General features: G+C 40.2%; 1 protein-coding gene across 3 annotated transcripts in view; it reads left to right on the top strand.

Moving 5' to 3' along the window:
- Lrrk (Leucine-rich repeat kinase) overlaps positions 1-25,952 on the top strand; it is a 307,174-nt gene that overhangs the window by 93,645 nt on the left and 187,577 nt on the right. The window contains exon 1 of one of the 3 annotated variants that reach the window (XM_071599502.1): positions 20,565-20,635. The exons of the other annotated variants lie outside the window; for them this stretch is intronic. Coding sequence (XP_071455603.1) covers positions 20,581-20,635 — 55 coding nt within the window. The 5' untranslated portion in view covers positions 20,565-20,580. Of the gene's footprint in view, positions 1-20,564; positions 20,636-25,952 lie in introns of those variants that run through there. 3 annotated transcript variants of the gene reach the window in all.

Genomic DNA, 25,952 nt, shown 5'->3' with positions numbered 1-25,952 from the left:
ACGTAAATGGTAAAATATCAATGGCGAAAGAATTCGTAATCTATTGTCGAACGTTTTGCGACTTCTCTGGTTGACTTATTTTATTCTTTTGCGTTTCGCATCCTATTCTGAAGTTTCTTCTTGTAGTTCATCCGGTGTAGAATAGAATTAATCGCACAAAGAAGCCGGAAAGCCTTTAATGATTAGTCAAACCTTTGCAAATACAGAAAATCTAGCCAGAAATTTCATTTATAGTAAAATCTAAAATCACTTGATTCATTCCCATATAAATATCAACCTCGGAGATTTTTTCGCGCAGCTTTGTCGCACTTTGGTGGGAAATCGTATCAGCTCATGAGTTCTTCAAAGCCCATTTGGACTCGATAAATTTTTCCGCTGAAGTTGAATTCGATATAACGGACGACGGTCAATAGGCAATATATTTGCAAAGTGCGGAGGCAACACGTAGTCAGTTACAGATGGTCACTGTCTGTTTGATTTTCTCCCCCTCGGGTCCTTAGAATGCCAATGGATGTCAACCTGTTCTCTTGATAAATTAGAGTTTTCTTTTTGTAATGAAAAAACTTGACGACATCCTGCGAAACATTTGAGATTCCCATGATGGTAGTAGGAGGATACGTCGCTGCTTGGTCTGAAGATATGATGTATCTTCTTTCCCCGCCCGTTCGACTCTCTCACCACCCCCTTAGAGTGCAGCCTTGTCGTGGCCGTTCCCTTTTCCCTCCGCCAAACACGCTCATTAACATCCAGCGGCGCTGTCTGCAAATCCCGAAAGATGGAAATCTGTCATGAAAGCGATAAATGTGGTAATTTAATCTTCCGTTATTGCTTCCAACAGCTTTCGTCGCCAACCATCTCGGCGCGCTCATTGTAATACATTTGTAAATTTAGAACAAAACATTCTTTTACTACTCCCTTCCTGTCTTCCTTTTGCTTCTGCCGCGCGGTTCAAAGGCATTTACGTTTCTTTTATATTTTGCTTCTCGATTTTAATGTCCTATTCCAGTGATTTTGGTATACCATGTCTCTGACGTCCGAGAGGCAGGAGAGGATTGCGAACGCGACTGAACCGAGATAAAAATTGGAATGACTGATCCAATTATCGAAGCGGCGGGCGTAATTCCCGATAGCTACATACAGTGAAGAGAGGGAGTTCGTCCTCGCCAAAATGACTGCCCTTGTCATTTATTCACACCGACGGATTTTGGGTGCGGTATCGCGCGCAGAATTTTTTTTTCGACGAATGCCGATTCTCCGTCGTTGACAGTCGTCGGTGCCGAATACAGTTGGAGTAGATTTTATCATTCTGATATAGACTCGAAATAAATGGAAATGGGCAATAATTTGAATGAAAAATTAAACCTTTGTGCTGTAAAAGGAAAGCGAGAGGGTTTCATCGTTGCAGTACACAACGCGATCGTTCACAAATTCTACCAGAGAATAAAAATCAATGGACGGGACCTTTCAGCTATATCTTAAGTATTATTTTTTTAAATTAACAATAAAGACTACAGTTTTATTTAAGTTGGTTATCGCTTTCGACTCTTTATAACGGCTTCGTTTAATGAAATATACCCCGTAATGGATAATTAACCTTAATTCAGTGGAGTGTAAGACACGATCTAACTGAAGCCACCTTAGGGAATTTAAGTGTCGAGTCTAATCATGTCTACGTTCCCCATTCACTCCGCACGAGCAAACTGGTTCCTGAAATGTTCTCCAAAGAATATATCATAGATAATAAATATGGAAAGTCTTCTGATTTTATGTTTAGATTCAACTCGCTCCCTGGCGTTTCTCCTTTGAACATTGACACGCTTTTACCTACATCAATACTATACTTTCGAAAGGGTTTCATTATTTCTGCTACAGTACTTGTTAAGTATCAATATGAAACACGTTACTTTTTATTGGTACATAGTCGTAAGAATATTTGGGGAAGCAGAGGTTTATAAAAGCATTTCTTTTGGATATCACTTCGATTTTAGGATATTACTGTTTTTCTTGATCAATACATGATAGCAGCGACTCAAAGAAGTCCATTGGGAATCTCTTATTCGTCATAACTATCCATAGGGTCGTCGAGTTAATCGGGAAAAAGGAATGACTCAATTTCGTCAAATTTTCGGGACAAAAGGGGAAATGACCGAGTGTTTTTTAAATCTAAGGAATTTTCTATGCGAATCCGGAACTTGACATGGGAATCGATAATTCCCGAAGAGGAGATATGCATTTTAGTGTTGAGATAATATCGTGTTCGCTGTAGTTCATCACGCGTACAGGCCCTGACGAAAACCTAGGCTATAGGTCCGGACCGACTTCAGTTGATACCGGTGGTAAGTTATACGATGAGGGATGATCCAGGGAAAAAATTCCTTCCCAAATTCGAATCATTCTGGAGAAATTCGGGAATAAGGTCGGCATTCGCTGGAAAATAGGAGAAAAGTCGGGAATGGGAATCTATCAAAAGAGTGACCACCCTGCTCTGTTTCGTTCCTTCGTTGCGCGTACTCTTTTCCTTTCCACTCTCGCCTGGCAGCTTGTCTCATATACGTTAGGGTTCAAATGCCCCCTTCCTTGAACCGAGAAACGCGGGATACTAAGCACCCCCCCCGAGAAAAGAGGTCGGTTATCATGATTAATATGGTGGATGCATGAGTCACAAAGTTTGTGAACAGAAGCGCGTTACCACTAGGGTTTCATGTGCTGGGGTTTTGCGGGAGGTGAATCTAAGTTAATTTTGTTTAAGTTCTGCAATCTATAACGTCAAACTTCTAACTTATCGTATCTGTGAGTACGTCTGGTTTGGATAACTTTTCCGACTGTCTGATATCTCTAATGTCCGTTAAATAATGGTCTTCTCTCCAAACGATGATATGTCACTCAAAAATTTGACGCAGTAGTGCGAAAGGCAAGTGTTGGCTCAGATTACAGCTTCGCATATAGACTCGAGTAACTGCCACTGCGTAACGAGCGGCCGCGTGGATGTCCCACGTCCGATTAGTGCGAAATGAAAGGGATTTAGCGAATGACCCGGTGTTTTAATTTATATCGTTACGGCCCGTTTCACACGAGCGAACATTGTCGAGAGTTATAATTTTAACTATGGAGTGTTGTAGAAATTGATTTTTTAAATGCTATCTTTGATCCGCGGTTATCGTTCGTATGGAAAATATTCCTCGCGTCCATTTAGATTTGAAGATTGCACAGAAAAATCGTCTCACGACTGCGGTTCGCTGGTGTGAACTCATCGTGTAATCATCGATGGCAGTTTATTCCTGTGACTGGTTCGTGTTTTCGGCTACATTAGCGCTCAATAACCACGGTCCTTGGGTAGCCTTACCAAGAAACCTTAAGGTAAATTTCTCGCCAAGTCTTTTCCCATATTCACGTGCATTAAAAAGAGTATGTGGCAGAGGGTGTTAATACCACCATTATAATTAATAGGATAAAGTCTTTTTAAAGCAAAAACATTATCTCGGCGCGAGGCAAAAGTGAATTTGTTCGACAAATCCTTCTTTCTAATATTGTCACATTATGTGACATGTCCGCATAATGTGGGATGCGAATCATTCCATTACCATCGCAGGTAACACTGCACAGTTGAAATCATTGTAATATTTATTACCTAGCATTGGGTCTTCGTGCCTTCAGAATTGTTCATTGGTACGAGTAGCCTTTTTTCAGAAACCCGGTAGCTTCTCTCTCCGCAGTAGTTTCAATTCTAGAATTAAGGTAATTGGGAAAGTTGGGCTGTTGTGATCGTACTCATTTCTAACTATACTCGGAGTTTGTTCCTTTCACGGTGTAGTTGGTTCAACGTGTTGACCGAAATATGAGCATGCATTTTGAAACATTTTTATCCTCTGGTGAAATTTCGATCATGCGAGGCTTTACCTTTTCGTGAAATTATAAATAAATCGGCCATCAATTTTCGTAATCAAACAGCAATTTCGGCCGTTTGTCTTTTAAATACAAGCGAGGAAGAAGGGGCGGGCATTCTGCGGGAAACCACACGCTCAAATAGATTTTTTTCAAGCAGTAAGATAAGCACCTGGATGAAAATTGATCGTGTAGTAAACGCCGAGTTAGCGCATTCGAGTGAATACGCAATATTTACTCGCATGTCATTCGCGCTTTTTGTTCGGAATTGCGGCGGAGACATATACGCGATGATATGGTGGATATTGGGAAACAAATAAGCAAATATTTACTGAAGCCGGAGGAGGAAAAAAATGCAAAGTGTTGAAGGTTTCGGGTAAGATCAACCAAGAATTGTTGTCCAAGCAAAATTTTGGGGATGATTTTTCTTTCGTTTAACTCCAAATTTGTCAGGGTGAGAGATTTACGCGAGTGTGTGTTAAATGGGCATAAATCCTCCACAAGGTGGTGTGAGAGATATCTAATTTCTCGGTAATATCTTTTTTTCATTTGGATTATATTCCGCGAGTGGTACATACTGGATTGTTCTTGTATAAAATGATCTTCAGCCAGCTCTTAAGGCCAAAGGAGATAACTTTATGATATGTAAATTGGGAGAATACCAGAATATTTTTCTACTCTCCTCCTTTGCTCTCCTGAATTCTTCTTATTTAAATATACAGGTGATACACTTACATTTATAATGGATACGTTGTGCAAAGTTCTGAAAAGTTCTTGGTTCTGAAGTGTACTCTTTCTATGCATATCTATTGTTACCCAGAGGAAACGCTGTAAAAGATTAAGACCCGGTTTAAATGTTCATGTTTGATTGGGTGCAGTACCAGCTCTCTTGAACGACAATATCTCCTTCTTGCGAAAACCTATCAAAGGTTGAAACACAAGGAACTATGAGATGTTTTCGTAATAAGCAGATTTTCTATCTTGGGCAAGTTGAAAAAAAAACAGTGACTTCCATACTTTTGTGTAAAATGATGACTTTAGTAGGTGGAACTCAAATCATATTTTCTTTTAAAATTTGGTCTATGAAAGGAAGTAATAAATTTCAGATAAATCAGGATGTTAGGGCGGATTAATTTAAGCTACTCAAAACCCTAGCCATACCACATAAAATAATTACTTTCTGGAGTTCTTTTCCATCTCTCATGATTTTCAATGAAAACCTTACTCAATGCGGTGCGTCAGCATCAATTTATGTCCCGCCTTTCATATGAGTTTGTGGATTACTATGTCATTAATCATTATGATTCCGATATTTTCAGCTTTGACCGATTTCTCTCATAAACATTTCGTCTCTGACTGGATTTTGCCTCGTGCAGGCGCTCCGTCTTTGATTAAGCTTCTCGCCCGATGCAGATTCCAAGGCATTCTTGGGGAGGCCAGAGAGTGGAGATGCTCGCTGGTTCAACGAACTTTCGCCGGTTCCACCTTCTCTCTCTCTTTCTTTCTTTCTTTCTTTCCCTCCAGTCCCCTCCCGTCTTCCCTTTCACGGACCGCTCGAGATGACTTTGGTTTGCCCGCCCGCGCCGACCAACAGGATCACGTCGACCGGAAGGTGTGGCTTTTCCCCTCTCCAACCAAACAGCCCCGTAATCGTCGGTCGTATATCTCCCTGGGTCAAACTCTCAGGAGTCGAGGAATTTCTGAAATATCGAATGAAAACCATTTTGTCCACCGATTATCCGGTTAGAACGTGTCAGACTGTCGTTTTTCGTTTTTCACGTTAACTTCAGGAATCTCTTTGATCTTGAACCAGTCTTGAGGTGGGCAAAATGACAGGTGTCTAAGGCTGTGGTTTTTTCCGCTCGCTCGATCATTTCATTTGAGCCTGCCCAACTCGATTCCGCTACGTATTAAACTCATTTTGTGTGCCGCTTGGTCCGGAACAATAGTGACTGGTGCTGGATTGAAAGAATCGACAGTTCCTTTTTTCCGCTGGTGAAGCTTCAAAAATTGAAATCGGAGGCGACATTAATTAAGAATCTTGTGGGTTAACGACGAACACAACTTTAAATTCTCCTAACTAGTTATGTTTATTGAAGGTTCCTCCGGATTCATAGTGCCTGCGTTATTTTTAAGGAGATAAAACGTATGCAGTATTGAAGTTTCTTTTAGTGTAGGGTTTCACGTTTTGTCTCGTTGGGCGAGACTGAGAAATGTAGGCGTGAACAGTCAGTGTCCATCCAAAACTGACTTTGTACAATAGTTACCATCATTATATCAAGCCTATGATTGGTTTATTCTTTGCATTAAAAGGTAGAGTACCATTTAGTAATGATTCACCTTGGCCTGAAAGAATCCACAAAAATATCGATACCATTCGGTGTTTCTGAACTAAATGTAGAAAATTACATAGAATTTTTAATTCATGGAATGAATCAATTCCACTAAGTGTAGCTGCAAAATATATAACGTATTATCAATTATATTGTAGTAGTAAAATAGCGCGTGACTGTTTCGACACCTCCCAAAAGGTGTGTGCTATTGCTGTCGGATGGTGGCACCGAGATCTGTAAGTTGTGAAATCGACGCACTCCGGTATCGCTTACCAACGCTGATACTAGGCGCATTTTTGGTCATATTAAAACAAGAATATCACAATGTCTGCTCCATAAGTAGCAGAAGTTGGGGCGGAATTCCACTTTTCCTTTGTAAATTGCTGTAAAATCTGTCTTAATGATAGCAGTGCTTTTTCTATTGTTTCAGGCTACACTTCGTGGAAGTAATTGATATCCATTATTGAAATAGAAAGAAAGACTCGTACTTTTCCACAGATTTTATTATACGGCACGACGCGTTTCACCGACTTGCGGCATCATCAGGTACATCATGTACCTGATGATGCCGCACGTCGGTGAAACGCGTCGTGCCGTATAATAAAATCTGTGGAAAAGTACGAGTCTTGCAGTGCTTTTTATTCAACTTTTAATGACAAACTTAGTGTTGCGGACTGGGAAGTGAGCAGGTTGTTAGTTCTCGTTAGAAATCGTTTGTATTCGCGTGGTTCCACGAAAATCTCGGCAGTTCACGCGCACCGGATGGGTCTCGTGGGTGGTGCATTCGCCGTTAACCGATGGAAATGTGTTCGGCTCTCCCGCCCCCCAGGGCGTGAATGGTGTGCTGGGACGAGGTGATCTCTTGGCGGTCAGAATTTAACGGTACGAGGTGACCCCAGCAGCCGCGGCTTCTCCCTGCAATAGAAAGCGCTAAGACGGCTAAGCTGAATCCACTACCATGTATAAAATTGAGATACCGTTTATTGACATTATTCCTGGTATTTTTTTTAGTTTTAATTTGCTGAATCTGCTCAGCTGCGCTGAAGATAATGCTATCGTTGCCTTTGCTCCACGGCGACTGCGAAGGCATCGACCTTCCTCGGCGTTTACTTGTTTTCATTACCGTAGTTAGAGAATGAGGGTCATAGATGAATTTCCGGATTCTTCTTCGCTGGTAAAGCATCTGTACATACGCGTAATGAATCCTCCATAAATGGTATGATGGAATTTTCAATGCAAATTAGTCTCTGACGCTTTGCATACGTTCACTGGTTTTTGAGCGCTACATGTGTACTGTATGTCAACATTGGGTTAAGTTCAAATATTGGTAAGATAGGATTGATTTTATAGAATTTAAATGTTGAATGTTATGACGGTTATTTGTGTGGTCTCCATTCTGAAGAATACAGCTACGTGTCCTTGAGATACTGTAAGCCTGCGCTATGGTATGGTGCAGGGAACCATTTCAAAACGGGTATGACTGACAGGTATTATAATTATTTGGTATTCTACGGGTTACAGTAGGTTTTGGACGGACACTGAATATACAACGGTACAACGATGCATTTTCTTTGCCTCTCTTATCTAAATACTACCGACTTCCGACAGAAATAAGTCCCTTTTCAATTTCGCATGCTTCATTCCGTCCAACATGCCTATCCTTATCCTACCCCATCATCGCTTGCCAAACGTTTTCCCGTATATCACAGTCTTAAACGTTCCATCACTAATTAAGATGCTCTGAATCCACTTTTCCATCTACCCTTGGATTTCTCCGGACGATCTTCTCTCCTCCACCGTTTAGTGCGTCTTTTTTGTTTTCCTTTCTGTCCACTTTCTCAATCCTTCTCCACACCCACCTTTCAAAAGTCTCCAATCTACGTCCATCTTCTTACTTGAACGACCATGTTTTCGCTTCGTACAAAACTACACTCCACATCAAAGTTTTAACGAGCTCTTTTCGCATCTCTATTAATGTTAGACATTTGTGTAAGGGTTTAGATTGTCTTGAGTTAATCGGTGTGCAATTCATACGGTGGTATTAAGTCGCACAAAAGGTGCCATAAATATATCCTAACTTCTTTTCACACATAAAGAAATGGTTTAATTTCTCGGTTCTTGTTTACATATTTTTGGAATCTTGATTCCACGATGGCAATAACTATCCATATATTTTTGAAGAAAATGAATTATTATTGTCGCTCACTCGAAACTCTTAATTACATTATTTCAAATTTTCAAGTTTATTTTCGTGATGAATACATCATGTTACTGTTATTTTTATTTTACTGACTACCAGCGATAGAACTCTTCGGTTTAAATTTATCTTTTTTTCTTTGTATACTTTAGGTGAATTTAGAAGAAAGTGTGTTTTCATATTATTCCACAAACAGTTTTGTATATTCAGGCCGGAAATGACAGAAATTTCATCTCTTTTCCCTTGCTTTTCTTGCAATTAAACTGCATTTAGATTTTTATAAAGAAAACTATAAGGGCGTAGAAATTCAGGGAACACTTCATTTCCATTCAAGTACCGTTAGTTATCCTGTCACCGTAGGTAAAATGTGACGTCAGCACTTTGTTCCGTAGTTCCTATGCACATCTCTAGCAGTCGGAGGAATTTCCAACCGCACAAAAAGCTTGCAGCTAGATCTCCTTAAAAATTCATGTGAGCTAGAACGTTTGCCTAGAACTAGGTCAGCCCATCCACGTGTATTACTGTACACCCACTGGTTCCACAGTATTTTCTTTGGGAAGAAATAATTCTGCTGGCGTTTATTAATCATCTAGATAGAGATATTTTTGGTATGGATTGCTAATACCTTTTGCTTTGGCCAATATCTGAAAAGGCGGGTACAATCACGACCCGTATTTTTCGTCGTTGTGTACAATAGCTGTAATTGGATGGATTCAACTTCTTACAACTGTCATTCTAAAGAAGATTAATTCCCCAAAAGAGCGAAATAAATTGAATGATGAGTTATGCTGACTCTTGTATCCCTTTTAGTTAAATTAAATTTTTAGAAACTCAGTATTTTTGTCAGTATTTGCTTCTACTTGTGTTGATTTTCTGTTTATAGTATTTCGTGCGTTTTCATCGTCTGTATATTTGTTATTTCTGAGAACATTTGATCCAGTTTTATGGTTAATTAGATGCAAAAATTAATGTAATTACATGCAAGTAAAGAGTACGCAAATATGAACCTTTCGCTCATTTTTGAGAAAATCAATAAGTAGCGTGGAATCAATTTGTGGCTATTTTTACAACATACTGAAGATAGCCGGGGCAGGTAAAGATAATGAAGTGAAATAAAAAAGGGCTCGAATGTGAAGCATGAAACAAATCATGGTTGACGAAAGGGAGATGGAATTTAAGATATTAGCAGATAGTAATATAAACGGTTGCAAAAACAAAAAATGGGAAGGACGACTATGAATTATGTTGATGATTGTTTTCTCCCCAAAGCTCCAAAATGGTCCAAGTAGTAGGGATATAAGGAGAAGAATTGTGCTTGGCAAGGGGGGTTTCACAAAGAGGAGAGCATTGATGACAGGGGTGTTGAGTGAAGATGTTAAGAAAAGGCTCGTTAAAAGTTTGATATGGAACGTAGTCATGTATGGCGCGGAAACATGGTCACTGAAGCAGGATGATAAACGTAGATTGGAGGCTTTTGAAATGTGGATGTGGAGAAGGATAGAGAAGGTGAAGTGGTTAGAAAGGAAAACAAATGAGGAAGTACTTGGTATGGTGGGCGAAGAGAGGGGTTTTTTTGGGAGAAATCCTACGGAGGCGGCAAAATGAATGAAAATCATATTGATTTTGCCGTGATAGGTTAAAGAGTGTGATAGATTGGAGAATGATCGGTAAACGAGGATGGGCAGGAATAGGATAGGGATGTTGGATGGAATGAAGGGAGAGAGGAAGTACATAGAGATGATGAGGGGCCTGATGTAGAGTAGGATGTTGGATTTTGTGTTTTGTCAGGAGGAACAAAATATTTATTTGGTAGCTGTGTCCATCTAAAACCTACCTTAACCGGTAGCTTACCTAATTAATTTATTGGAAAAATATGATGGAAAGTAAAATAGATTGATTCCGCGTTGAAATAATATAAACGTTCATTTGTAATATGGTATAATTATCATCGTTTCAGGGTACCTTCAAGACCTTACTTGCTTTGGTGAAATTAATGGGGAAATTTGTCAATTAAAAAATTTAAAATTTGTCTCGTTTAAAATTATTAATCCAAATATAGGTATTGTGGTTCAATTTCTGTTCCTGCTAATTATAAAATAATAATTCAAACTTAAAAGAAAATAAGGTGTGTTTTGAAGTAATTTATTATGTTAGAAGATAATAAATTTGGTAGAAGAGATAAATTAATTGTCATTTTAAAAAAATAGAGCTAAAGAATGTCATCTGTTTTATTTGTCTTTCACATGTTTTGCTAATTATACACTGTGACGCGGGATTGTGTACTGTTCCATGTTTTTGCTCGTGTACTCTCATTAAATTCAATGAACTAAATTTTAAAATGAAATATCAATTAATTCTCAAATAACTAATCAGTTAACACTGATAAACTGAAATTTATCTTAAAACTGAATAAATTCGAGTGAAAATACTAATTGCGGTCATCAGTTGGCTTAATGAACTATAGCTGTAGGGTTTTACGGTATGAGTTAATATAATATAATTAAAGGGTACAAATAAACTTGCGGTCATACGAGTGGTCATCGGCAGGATATAATTGGCCACAAGTAAGACGCAATTACATTGTGAGAAATACAGAAGCTTTGACTACTGTCGAGACTATATTGACTCGTAAGTAGTGTGGTTGAGACGTATGGTATTAGCTTAGAGGATTGAAAACCGGTAACAGCATTGAGGCAATTAAGAAGCGTTGCAAAAAGTGGTATCAACTCACGTAGCGCACTGCGGTTGAGACCTACTTCTGTTCAAATTGGTTTGAGATCGCATTCGATTGTTCAACTGTTTGCGCGTCTACTCTTGAAACAATCGTGAGAGGAAAATAATGCTAAACCGGTGGATTGGTTCCGCCGACTTTTGACCAGCGTCTGGAGTCGCCCAGGACAGGGCGAACTCAAGACGGGATACGGGAAGCAGGGAAACAATAGCTGTCGTGAAACAGAAGGGAAGTGGATCATTTATAAACGGGTATTTGGTCACGAATGACCCTCATCCCGCCCTTGAAGGTGATACCAATGATTGAGTCAACCCCTTTACTGTTTTAATTCAGAGATATTTTTGTGGTTACCTCACCCGAAGAAAATTAAATTTGACGGTTAAATTAGTGAAATATTTTCCTAACGTCTCAAAGTATCATTACCGATTGTCAATCGTTTATTTCGTTCATCAATTGGTTTGACGACATTCTAATTGGGTGACCACTTTTCCGCACATATGTTCCATTTGATTTAAAATGATCTCTATGTATTGATCGTAGAGGTTTACTGGGTTGGGGTAGATTTTTAATAGATCCAGGGATAACACGCTACTGCTATGCCCAACCTAACATGACACAAATTTTCATGTTAGGTAGAGTATGTAGGGTAGGCCAAATTATCATGTAGTGTAGGCCAATATGTCATCATCTAAGACCCCATATTACAATAATCAATTAATTTTTTAGCTTTGCATACTTTCTGCATTTATTAATTGCATAAAAATACCTATTCTTAGTATCTCTTTACCTCCCTCCCTACCTGCCTCGTTCTCCCAGCATTCTATCCTATATTATTATCATCAGCGTCTCATTTCCTCTAAGTATCCCCTTCATCCACTTGTTTGTGGAGGGCACTTTGAGTGATTACGCCGTCCGTCGGATGGGACGTTAAACTGCGGACCCCTTGGCGCCTTTCGTAAAGAGTAGGCTAATGCCGACGCCGGGTTTCTCTCCACCCTCCATCCTTTCCTGTCCATCCCTAATGGCGCAAATGACCTCAGTTGTCGATCGCCTCCCCTAAAAACTACTACTTCATCCACTTGTCCTACCTTCTTAAAATTTCTCCCATTAGCTTCTTTCTTCCTCTACAATGCCTAGAACTTCAACACTTGTTTTCTTTTCTGTCAATTTTTCTCAGTTTTCTCCTCACCAGCATCTCGAAGGCCTCCAATCTCAGCTTATGCTCTTGTATCCGAGACCGAAGTTTCTGATACTTATTAAACTACGCTGCATATTAATATTTTCACCTGTCTCTTCTTTACATCTTCACTTAAAGCTGCTTCTTTGGGGTTGTGAAAAATCCCCGCCTCTTCGTGAAAGATTCATCACCTAACGCAGTTCTTCATGCCCCTACTACTCGATCCACCCTCCTCCAAAACACTTCCAAAACGAGAGTATTTTTTTTATCTCTTCTAAGTATGCTGCCCCTACAGCTTTTACAGTTTGACTTTTTAATCCTGAATTGGTACGCTGACAGTAAACTTGTAATAGCTTTGGTAAATTGAAATTATTGTACGTTGAGCTCTATTGTTCGGTTACCTATTCAAATACCATATATGATTGCATTGTCACGGAATTTAAGTTAGATGAAAAACTTCTGACTCGTGATTTTTATATATTAGTAAGAGAGGTAATGGAAATAAATTATATGAAGTTACTGATATAAAGAGTTTATGGCATGGTTCAGAAATATAATGTTTTCTTGTATGTAAAACATTTGATTGCTTGTTCAGTATATAATGTGGAATGCATATCACTTTGAAGCGTTAAAAACATCTAAAAATTCATGTGTAATCACGTGACTGGGCAGAACGTATGAAGTCTATGCGAATATGAACAGTTTGCGACGTTGTTTTGTAATATGTTTTTGAATTTTTGAGGAAAGACAGCACATAATTTGCTCATAAAACCTATTGATATAAAAAAGTTCATCGAATAAAGTTTGCGCTTGAGCATAATGACGGTAAATAGTTTTCATGGGACCCTGATATTAAGTCCCTGTCCACGCAAAGTCTAACATAAATGGTTGACTGCCAAATACTACTAATTTAAGGGTAGATCGATTATCACTGCTATTTTATTCATCGCTTACTTTAACGAAGTGCTTCATGTGAGTTTTTGAGTAGGAGGAAATATTGTATGTAGTGATATGAAACCTAAGTCTTTCCATGTAAAATCACGTCACAACCGCGTGCTCATTTTCCGTGGTGATCTCGTGTACCTTCGATTCTCTCCGCTTCCGCGATATACACGTCATTCCTCCGAGTGAGTGTGGGCAGTGCCAGTGCTCTTCATGTTTGGCCCCGCCGTTTTCGGGTTAAACCGAAAGTGGGCGTGTATCGCCCTGTTAAAATACACTGCTGCGTTCAGTTTATTTGCATTGACTACTTTTGATTGTACGAAAAATAACAGAAATACCTTTATGAATATCACCACCAATGGAAACGATACGGAAAAAATCCTAGTAAGTTTACAAGTGTGTGTTTATTCCTGCTGGCATAGATACCTTGGGTGATGGCGTTTGTTTTTCCTGCTTTCGTGCTTAAGAGCGGATCCTACCAGTGTTTTGACTAAGCAGTTTTGTCTGAAAATTGATGCTATTGTGAGCTTTTTGCTAGGGAACGTCCGTTCGGGAATTCTTTCGATGCTGGCAGCACAATCTGAGGGCAACAGATGCCCATTATGTCCCGGTTTTACACCAAAGAGAAGGTTTGGCATGCTATTGCTATCGACCCACGTACGATGTATCTCGTATGTAACCCATTCCTCAGAGGGTACTTAATGGACGAGTGCAGTGCAAAAACCTATTTTACTCTTTCTTGGAATATGATCAAGTCACTTAAGCCGCATACACAAGGAGTCCGCTCGATACCCACGGGAAAGACTATCTTCTAGGCCATCCGTGATGCACATTACCAAGCGTTTCTTTACAAATGCTGCTGAAACTAGGGCGGGGTAAGAGCGGCAGATGGCCCAGCCGTGACTGAAGAGGTGTCTGGGAGCAGATCGCCGGAAAACCTTTCATTTAAACGTATATGCTAGCAATTCGAATATCTCAGATGCCCGCATTTTGGAGTTTTTCTCGGAGGAAAAATAAGTAGCAGTCACGGCGATTTTTTAACTGCTACGCGTTGTTCCACGTTTAGCTTTGCGTGCGAGGGATGCCACACCTTATGTTTGTGGGCAAGAATACAGTAAGATTAAAATTTATCTCTTCGTACACGTTACAATACGTTTTGGAGATAGCATCTACGAAAGATTCAATACACCTATGAATGTTATTCAGTCTTTCAATGAGTGTCCCCTTCTGAAAGTAAAATTACCTCTCCATCCAGATGCATTTTAATCCTCGCAAAGCCCCTCAAGCCGCCGCAAGGGCGTGTGGCGGAGGTTGTTGGAACAATAGCCTTTTTATGCGTAAATATCCGCGTAGGAATAATAAGAAATAAATTTATGTATTCACTTACGTATATACACGTACAATTATGCAAAAAATATGACTGTACTCGTATTCTTCATGTTACAGTGCCTCTGTGTTCGAGTCAAATTTAAAATTTTGCTTTTTGAGTTAATAAAAGTGTTGCTGCTTTTACCATATTTTTAATCATTTTACCATAATACTATTTAGATACATTAATTTTCAATAGTCTACCATTTAAACCACTTCCATTTAAATATAGCTCATGTCCCGTTTATTCCTTCTCCTTTGGCCAACTCAACAAGCAATAACAAACCTCACCTTTACTATCTTCCCCAGAGTTGGATTAATGTGCACTATTCAGTCTCCGATGCCCAGTGACAGCAAATCACTGTCACATACTCAATATAAACTTAATCTAATGCTCTTCACTCACTCGCTAACAAAAGGCCGTATAGTATCAATTCTACACCCGACAGTATCCAATAGCCCGTGTTACTGCCTCATCACAAAATTCAAATGCCACTTCAGTCCACCTGTCGAGGAAATTTTCAAGGGGGGCAATGAAAGGAGACCCGAGCAGTAGCCAAAAACCTATGAAGATAAGACGTACTTTCTCCGTGTGAGTTATACATTGATGAAAAAATTAGTAGGATAAGGAATTTTTGGAGCGATAGGAAAGGTGTCAAAATTGTAAGATTAAATACGGATTGCGTGATAGATAGCATTTGGCATTCCATAGAAGAAAGGTTTGCCCCTTATGCTTTGAGGCACATCAGCAATCTTAAGATGAATTAAGATGGAAAGCTATAAATTCCAAAGAAACTGCAGGAGATGCCACAACAGTGACTTTTAACGGAGTCATCCGCTAATATGCATTTCAACACAACAGTTTCAGAGTGTAAAAATCATTCGCCTTGACCGGGATTCGGACCCGGATCCCTCGATGTCCGGTCGAGTGGTTTAGCCAGTTAATTTAATTAATTTAATTAAAATTTCAGAGTTCAAGAGGACGCCATCGATAGCTTAACTGGCTAAAGCACTCGACCGGACATTGAGCGATCCGGGTTCGAATCCCGGTCAAGGCGAATGATTTTTACACTCTGAAATTGTTGCATGGAAAGATATACTTTAAGGAATACATTAAAGGATGGGAAATTGAATAAGTCTGGCAGGCAATGAGAAATATTAATTCCATGACTAAGCGACGAGCTAGCAGAGGAAGGAAATGGGGTTTGGAGCACCGGTAAACCAGTCTTCGCATTGCTCGCTGGTGGAGTTGATGAAGGACCTCTCTAAGAAAAAACTTGTGACTTCTCAGTAGTTTCTGGAAAAAAGAAAAAAACTTGAAATATTCAACACGCATACTAGTTTTGATCCCAGTCTCAATTAGATGTTGCAGCACATTTTAACCTTAAATCAAGTTTTAACGTTTGCGATTGAGACAGTAAAATTTTGCTTGTAGTCAAAACAAAGTTTTTCGTGCTCGCAGTTTGATGAGGAAATAGACCTTGGGATAGAGGAAAGGAAATTCAGTGGTTTGATTTGATAGATTTCATTTGTTTGTTATTATTTTTGTCCATAAGAAAAAACTGTGGTTGCATAATCTTTCCATTTTCCTGTAGATTCCACTGTGCGACAAAGTTAACTCTGAGGGATTTTCTTTGATGGGAACCTCTCATAGTTCCAAAAAAAACATTGATCTCAGCCGTCGATTCAGTTCTTTTGTTTTGTAGGCGTGACAGAGGTTTTAAATGAGGGGGAAGTTAAACCGATTAATGCTATCACATTCGATTTCCTCCGTCGTTGTCGCTTGTGATCCCCTAAACGGCCGTGTGAAACGCACTTGATGTAGGTCCTGAGATCTAAATCCCATTCGACTCTTGGTAGTCGAATGCACGTGCATAGTATGTGTCGCGTGCGAGTCGCTTTCGTGACGACCCCATTGAGATAAGACGATAGCCGGTCTAAATTGTTGCGACTCGCCGGCTCATGTGCCTTATACGCTGGATGCAAACGAGGTGGGGGCGGGGGCGTGGTGCCTCGCTGTTGGATGATCGAGTGTCTCCCATATCGTGGAAATCTAGAATGCACGCCATACGTCTACATTTTTAGAAACTCAACCGCACGGAGCTGTCGCCTTAAATGAAAAAAACGTGGTGGTGGAGGAAAAATCCTTTCCCTCGAATGCAGCAGCTGACCTTAAAGCTTTTTATCGATCCTCCACCGCTTGTCTATGACTTTCAAGTATTGATCTTTCGGACCGGGCCCGTGTCTCCGTTTCGCTGTACTTCATCTGTGCGTGTGCCTTTCGGAAGGTGAGATTGTTTTCCTGTGTGGGGGGTCTCTTTTGGTGGTTTCCGTGCATGTGAGGGTGGGTGTTTGCCAAACCTCCATAAATGGCTTCTCGTGTCTTAATATTTCATAACCAGGGGTATCCGGGGAAAAAAATAAAAGGTTAAAAAGCGTGAATTATAACTTATGAGATGGAACTATAGATTTTTGGTCTAATTTAGGAATTTCGCTGTAGTCCCCCGCAACATCAATGATTTTTCGATCGCCGTTTGACTGATCCCTGCATAGGTCCCTTCTTGAGATGGCTTCCAAAGTCTTGACAAAAATTAGCCCCTGCCACTTTTACCATCTTTTTCACGATAGCCTTTCGAGTCCGGCCAAGAGTCTGGCACATGGACCCACTGTGAAGTGGAAGCAATCGTCTCGGTGTGTAATGTCATAGGGGAAAACGTGTGGCTACCTTCGGTCATATCCATTAGTGTCCTTCGTGTTTATATGAAAGAGGGATGCATGGATCGTACGGTCTAACGATGTTCATTCTACGTTTTCTTACCAGCGCTTCTTTAGGTGTTAATGAGAGAGTTCCATGTCGTACCAGTCTGAGTTTCTCTGCCGATAACGAAGTGTTAATAAGGCATTCATTCATGTCGGAGAGAAGAAGGAACTCCTTTCAGTTTGGTTTCGTCTGTGAACCCACCTAGCCCCAAGCTGCGGGATAGGTAATACGTGTGTGCGCCAGCCAAGGGCGTAGTCTGGGGTCAGTTGACGGAGGATGGGTAGGGTGAATGTTGATGGGATGCTTACTCTGGAGGGGCCATAGAGAACGGGACGCCGCCGAAAGTTGGTCCAAAGTTATCGTTACACGTGGAAATATGTAAGTTCAAACACTTAGGAATCATTTCGAAGAATGTATCACTTTAAATAAATTATTTGGCACGTAAAACACACAACATTCAGGATAGGTATCAGGATGATCTAACAGAGAGCATTTTTCTACTTTTCCATAGCATTGTGACGTTCCTGAAGCGATGCTATATGAAGTAATATGGCCCAGTCTGGCTTCCTGGGTAACGTGTCTGTCGGCCAATCTAAAGCTCGCCGGTTCGTCTCCCTTTCAGGGCAGGGATTTTGAGTTACAAGAATGGATTTTCTTCGTAGGGGTTTATGGTGCGTCCTCAACCGTCGTTTTATCTGAACAAATATTGTTATCATCGAAATATTGAGATCCAATGTGCAATTTACGACTCAAAACAGTTGATTTCGGGGCGGTGCGAAAGCTCTTCTGTTCCATCCCTTTGTGTTCGATCCGGAGGGCTGGTATGTTTCCCGATTGCCACTTCAGTTGATAGTGGATAAGCTCAGTGTTGTGAGTCGGGCTTGAAATTGATTGCTCCATTGGCGCCTCATCCGTGAAGAGTGGGCTAATGTCTTCAGGGAATGGGATTCCCTAACTTTATTCCTTTTTCGGCCTTTCAAATAATTAACGAAACACCTGCCTTCTCCCACCTCTCTGGCCTAATCCCATCCCACTTGCACCCCATGCCGGACACCTTTTTGGTGAATCGTGGGGCATTTATGTGGGTGTAGAACCCGACAAACTTATTCAAGTTACCAAATTGTTCCATTGTTTGAGTTTTGACAATATGAACGGGCAGAGAGAAATAGAGAGGTAATACTGAAGTATTTTCGTCTCGTCTTCAACCTCCTCCTTTCTCTCTAAACGGATCAATTTCAATCTCAAGGGGCCTTTGGGGGCAGAAAAGGTTCTCCTCTGGAAAAGGTATTCCGCCCTCCGATTCGTGTCCTTTATATTTAATCACACCTCGTCCGAAAATCGTGAATATTGATTGCGTGATATATAGTGCTCGAGTGGTCATGGATTTCCCGCCACGCATTGAGTATTAGATTCGGAATAATTCTTGTGAAAAGGCGTCGTCGCAAAAGAAAATTCGCGTCGATTATAGTTTCCTCTTGGATCGACTTATAAATTGTATTTCCGGATGAGTGGACCTTAAAAAATGAAGAAATGGTTGCCCTTTTATTGATATGGCTGACAAAAATGAAGGGGTGGGTAAACATCAATGCAAACCAATTGATTTTTCTGTTATCATTCCTTTTTCGGGAGAAGTTAGCTTATGCTGGGTGTAGAAACCTTTGTAAACAGTTAATGGATCACTGTTTTCTTTCCTTCAAGAGAAAACTTGCTTAAGGAATGCAATCGGTTAAATATTATGGCTGGAAGAATAATAAGTTAATCATGATATAATATTTTAATCTTTCGGGATTCTTACTCAATTGTAACTTTTAATTAATTTAATTCTTACTCTCAATTGTCTCAGCTCCTCGATGTAGTGTACCAAAGGCGTGACTAAGTGCCTGTATAATAGTATTTATAGAATTTTAAATGGTATTATTGATTATAATTTGGGTAAACAAGATAAATTTGACATTTTTGAAATTAATGCTAACAGCTCTCTAATTTGAAAACCTGCGGGTGTGTATAAACACACATACAGGTATATATTATATAAATAAATATATATATATATATATAGATATATGTGTATATATATGTGTATAAATATATGTATGTATATGTATATATATATATGTATATATATATATATATATATATATATATATATATATATATATATATATATATATATGTGTGTGTATATATGTATATTTTTTATATGTATATGCGTGTGTATATATATATATATGTATACATATGTTATATATATTTATATATATAGCGTATCTCTCCATAAGAATTCGCAGGAATATCTGCGGCGCTAGGATTGGGGTCACTCAGATCAATTTATTAACGAGGCAGGTTTATATAGTTCACCGCCATTAATAACGAGATAATGTAGCTAGGCGATAGAAATAATCTGCGAGCTTAACAAAATACGGCTGACGCCCTGCCAATTATGGGCGTCGACCCACTTAGAACCCCTGCGTCCATAGAATAACTCCTACCCCTCTCCATTCCCTCTTTTCGTCGTTTGAAGAGATTAGCATTGCCTTTCTGTGCAAGACAGCGGGAATGATGCCCCGAGACGGCGACCAAAACGTCGTCTGGGAAACTTGATATCAATGTGAAAATTGAATCGATCGAAATCGTCCACACCCCGATACTCTCGAAGTTTGGGAACGGCGCGAGTTCTCTTCCTCGCTGCGCATGCCCCGTCCGGCTCCGGCTCTGCCCCCTTAATGCCCCGTGAGGGTTAGTGAGCTTCCGGAGCCGTCGTGCGACAGCCTCTCTCTGAGACCTCTCCCTCGCGGACCGGTGGCTTCTCCCTCGATGTCGAGCTCCTCAGTGGGCCTGAGAGGGTGACGGGGGACATTGCTGTTGTCGGTCGCGACAGCCGCCGAAATCTTGTCAGTCTGCCCTCTCTCTCTCTCGCCTTCCCACCTTTTCACTCGCCGAAGGAACTTCGTCGTGGTTATCCGCAGCGATGCATAGGGAGTTAGCCCTTCCCCTCTCTCTCGCGATTTCGCTAATTGACGGGTTTAATTGACTGCCCCGCCTCCGGGCGTGATCCTCCGACGTCAGCGCTAGTCGGCAATCGTCGGGCCGGTCAGTGATTGGCGAGCGGTTTGTCGTCTGCCTAGGTCCGTGCTTTCGGAGTGTTCCCTCTGCTCACTGGTTCATCTCACCCTCCCCCAGTGGTCATGGATGAGAAGTGAGATGGACACGCTCCCCACCATGATCTTCGATTTCGACACTGGAGGTAAGGTATCGAAGTCGAGGATTCGCGTGTCTCGTGCGTGCTTCTTCGCTCGTCTTGATGTGCGTGCGTGCGCGCGCACATTTTCTCTAAGCGTTTCTCTTTGCCTCGAAAATTCATCTCTTGTCCGTTTCCGTCTTCCTTGTCGTCTGTGGAAGGAGTGAATGGCACAGTCTCACCCCAGTGTATGTAGGCCGTTAGTCGCCATCAAGTCGGAATGCGAAGTGGTTTGAGAAGGGACCCTCGGAATGTGATCCTGTGAGTTCCTTTGTTTCGATCTCTTCTCCACTTTGGTTGGCCATTCCCAGCTTTTTTTTAGGCGTGGAAACCGAACTTGATTTATTTTAACATGCACCTGTTCAATTTGCTTTCGTTTTTCGTGCGTGAAATACGAGGGTCATCCGGAAAGTAGTACCCGTTCGTGCCGCATGAAGTGCTGACGACGCGAGTAGCCGCTGGACGAGGTCAGATAGCTTCAGTGGCTTGTCTGCCTTCTCTGAGCCAAGTTGCGTGACGCTAGCATTGCCTGTGTTGTTTCTGTGATTGTTTACAATGTTTAAAAAAATTGAGAACGCCGCCAGTTGTGAAGTGAGGGCAGTGATTAAATTCCTCAATGCAAGAAACGTTCGCCCATGTGATATTCATCGCCAATTAAAGGAGGTGTATGGAGACAATGTAATGGACGAGTCGTCTGTTCGGCGGTGGTGTCGCAACTTCAACATGGGGAGGGGGAACACACACGACGATGAGCGTTCGGAGAGACCGTCTGTCATTACAGACCAACTGGTGAGCTCAGTTGACGAATTCGTGAGGAACGATCGGCGCGTCACAATTGATGACATCTGTGAGCATTTTCCCAATGTTTCTCGAACAATTGTTCATGAAATTGTTAAACACCATCTGCATTATGCAAAAATTTGTGCAAGATGGGTCCCTCGCGTATCTCAATGAGCTGGCGGCGAAGGACTATGCAGCAGGAATACAGAAACTTGTCACACGTTATGACAAATGCCTTAATTTGCTTGGAGATTATGTTGAGAAGTAGTTTAAAGTATCCTCTTTCAAATAAAATTTTTTATGTTTGTTAATATTTACTTTTGTGTCTTTATTTCACGAACGGGTACTACTTTCCGGATGACCCTCGTATGTGAACGGAATGTCTTCTTTTTGTCCTACAGGCCTGCGAGTAGGCTTTTTAAGACGATGTAAACAATCCACTGGTGGCAACGCGCCAACTTACCCAGTGTTGGGCGATTTTTTTGGAAGTAGGTATTCCATGTATGTGTGTACGTCGTGTGCGTCGTTTTTGAGGGCGGCTGCTTTAATTTTTATTCGGTGATTTTTCTTTTATCTTCTTAATAGCTTGATTTGTAGCTCTTACTCCTATCTTATTACAACATGGACGTTTACGATCCCGAAATAAGTATCAGCGTGAATGTACTTACTATCTCAAATGATAATTGCAATCATTAAGTTTTATATTTAGTTGTTATTAGGCTGTTTGTAGGTATTAAACTCTACTCTCATGTGCTATTGGTTATTTTTCATCTGACTTTCGCCAACTTTTGGTGACATCGTGTGATGTTTGTGGAATCACTTCGTCTAATTAAAACATTTATGATGGTGGCGTTATGGGTATTCGGGCGCCAGCATTTTAGCGTTTATAATCGTGAGTGCGTCACATCAATGCAATGCTGCATTGACCTTCATTGAATGGAAAAGGTTACTGTCGGTTTCACTCATTTTCAAAGATAATCCTTTGGCCTTAATTACATAAACTACTAGTCATGCAAGGGATGACACTTTCGGAGAAATCCGCGACTTTTTGTTTCTATATTTGTCGTAGTAAAATATCCGTTCTAAGTATAGGTCTATCGCTGATACGCGAGTGTTTTTATCGAAGTATTTCTAAACAAAGGTTTGCGTTGCAAATTGAAAACGCATAGCTCACTTGTCAGATATAAGGGCCCACCTGTTGGGAAGGCCATGATTTATTTTCGCCAGGTCCGGGCTTCTTTAGCCCTGCCGAAATTTGCATGAATATCACTGGGACGAAAAATATCCCTTTAGCAAGGCAAAAACGAAAGGGATTCCTCTGATATTTTCATCTTTCCTCTTTCATGAATGTGGGCCACTAGGAATATTTAACATATTTCAGTTTTCTCAGAGAAACTATTACCGTAAGTGGAGAAATATTGAGCTGCTTCTTGTTCTGATTTTCAACCTCTGGACTTATATATCTGTGTATATTTTATATTCCTCTAATACTATATCTGTTTGTGTTTCGCCAAGGAGAAGTAAGGCACTGGTGATCTCAGTGCCTTTATGATGTTAATAGTTATAATAGTTTTGTTGCTAATTTTCATAGCCTGTCAATAGGTATCATTCTTTTGAAGGGTAATATAAAGTGAATATAAATGATATTTCTTTTTACATTTATGTAGTATGGATTAATTTATTTGCGTATGAGAAATATGAAAAATCGGGAACCCTTAGTTAAAAATATATTTTTTTTAGATTTTTAAATTAGTTTTTTTGCAAGGTTTGCATTAAATATTTTAGAACGTGGTAATGTTAAATAAAACTCGAGGCTTCCTCAAAGTAGGTGGTCTTACGCGAAACTAAGGAAAAGATAAAGGTGTTTCATTTAATATGGTTTAGGAGTAGCTTTTTCCTGGCAACTTATTTTGTGTACCTAGTGCAGGCATTACTTTCCCGACGGCGCTGCGCCTCTCTCATGTTTTACGTCATTCTCCTTGGTATTTTTTGAGGGCTGAATTTATGTGTGGGCTCCCGAGTGTATTTGGAGATGAGCCTTACCATAGTCCCGGAGCCTTTTAGGAAACACAGTTTGCGAGCATGCAAAATTCAGACTATCAACGCATTTTTCAACCGCCTGCCATCCATTACAGTTGTATCGTTAAAAATGTACGATGGGTTATGTTTATGGTTGCTTCCCTTTTGTAATAAGTGAAAGAGTATCCACTGGTGATATTCTCTCCTCTCGGGGACTCTGGCATAATTCCATTTGTTTTGAGATTAGAATGACCCTAAATATTTACATACATATATATAAATAAATAAATATATATATATATAGAAATATATATATAATTTTATATATATATACATACATATATATGCTATTAAAATTAAGTAGTAGAATTGATATTATTTAAATTTAGTGAATATCTTCGTTTAAACGTTCAGCCTTGTAGAAACTCCTAACTAAATTATAAATTATTTTTAAACGAATTTATTAATGCTTATATCATGGTCGGGTGTGCTCAAGCTTGTCACTTAACTTCCGCTCACTATCTGTAGACTAACATCTTGTTGTCATTTACCTTTAAAACCTGGGAAAGGAAAAAATTTAGTACTGTACACTTTATGAATCAAGATGGGTGGCGAATTTTGATAAGGCAGATGAGAAATTACGGTTAAAATTCCTGCGATACCAGCAAAGTTTTATAATTTGGAAAATCTTTTTTTTTATGAGGCACCACGAAGAGCCCTAAAACAAAATTACTCCATCAAACTATGTCTAATTTGTAAGATAAGGCAGTTTAATCAGGCAATTAAATGCCCTGACGGTGCTAACTATAATGATCAGTCCAATATCAACTGCTGTAGTGATGGGCAATAGTTGAGCTCACGAATCGCAGTAGCGCTAAGATGTGAAAGGCAAAGGTAAATCATTTCATTAGTCTCTTCAGATGAAGCAGCCTTTCATTTACTAATATGAGGTAATGGCAGCAGTCCTCTCAGTTAAATATTTCACGGGTAAAGTAGCCCCCAATCAGATCGGTGTGAGAGGACTGCTGGGATGATAACATCAAAGTGGATATATGTACGTATTAAGGATATGGAACGTGAGCTTGTGGCGAGTGAAAATGTAAATTGCGAAGTTAGATATCACTTGGTTTTGTTTGCACAATAATTTCCAAAGGTTCGGAGGAAGTCACCAACGCACCAATAATTGTATTAAGACGAAAGACTTCGTAATGTTAACATTCAATGGCTGTCAGGTAATCCGGTCTATCAGAATGACGTGAACTTACCGTAGCCCAAGTGTCTGAATATGATTGTATGCCAACAGAAGGTACGTTTTCTACTTTTTACCTCATCCTCGCCCCGTCGGTGACTGCATGCAGACTTTTGGAAATGACGGTATATCTAAGGAGAGACGGAATAAAATACTGAGTAGAAGATTTATGACGCAAGTGATAATGAATAGTTTCCTTCGGGGAGATGCAGAGCCACGGAATTTAGCATATTTTTGAAGAAAGAAGAGGAGAATGGTTGTGGAAATATATCTACAGGATAGGAGCCAGATAATGACATTACGGGAGCTAACCTGAGCTCTGATGGTGCAGGTCTATCTGAAGATTTCTGACATACATAAAGAGGAAAGAGAAGAAGTATACAAACATTCGAAGAACCTCTCAGGGTTGTTCATGGAAAAGAGAACTTTATGGTAATCATAATGGGCGACTCGAATACAGTGATTGGAGAGGAAAAGAGGGAAGCATGGGCTAATTTGGACTAAGAAACGGCTTGCCAAAGGAAGAAGGCCAGTGGTATTCTAATTCTAGGAAAAGATTATGGCAGTATGGACTCCCATCGAGGAACATCATCGAGAAAGACATTCATTACAAATCACTGTGGCCATTTAGTTTGATCAATCAAAGTTAATTCTCTAAAAGGTAGGTTTTGGACGATACCTAACATCTATTATGGGTGGACAACGTATCTCGTAACCATGCTCTTGTTCGTCCTACGCATATCGTTCTTCAGTCCGAATCTTTTACCTGCCTTCACGTATAAGTAGCCTTATTCCCCTCCTCCTTCCATTCTACCATTTGATCCAGTATTGTCAGCCAGAGATAACAAAACCAGGTGAAACAGTACGATTTGTCCCAGTTCATGCATAACTTGTTAAGATGAAACAGGATATTGCTTCATAGATGAAAAGTACTGGAGATAGTTTTACAACTACCATCGTTCGGGATGAGGAAAAGAACATTGCCAAAAGAAGATGGAATAATGCAATGAATCAATCAATGATGCAATCAACGAATGAAATTGCGTGTGAGGTGCGACGCCATTTCAAGTATTATAGACGATTCTCACTCAAGCGGCAGCTGTATGAACTCTGTACACTGTACGCTGCAGCCATCTATATCTTGTATTTAGTAGAACTTGAACGCATCTCGAAAGCCGCAGTAGAGTAACTTGGTAATGTGAGAACTGCCATCGGGTGTTCATGAACGGTGACCATGTACGGAGAGCTTGAAGAGGAACAAGAAAATAAAATAGC

The sequence above is a fragment of the Hetaerina americana genome, unplaced genomic scaffold (genome assembly GCF_022747635.1).
Source record: "Hetaerina americana unplaced genomic scaffold, ioHetAmer1.1.p SCAF_11, whole genome shotgun sequence".
Lineage (NCBI taxonomy): Eukaryota > Metazoa > Arthropoda > Insecta > Odonata > Calopterygidae > Hetaerina > Hetaerina americana.
This window is presented reverse-complemented; position numbering and strand designations above follow the sequence as displayed.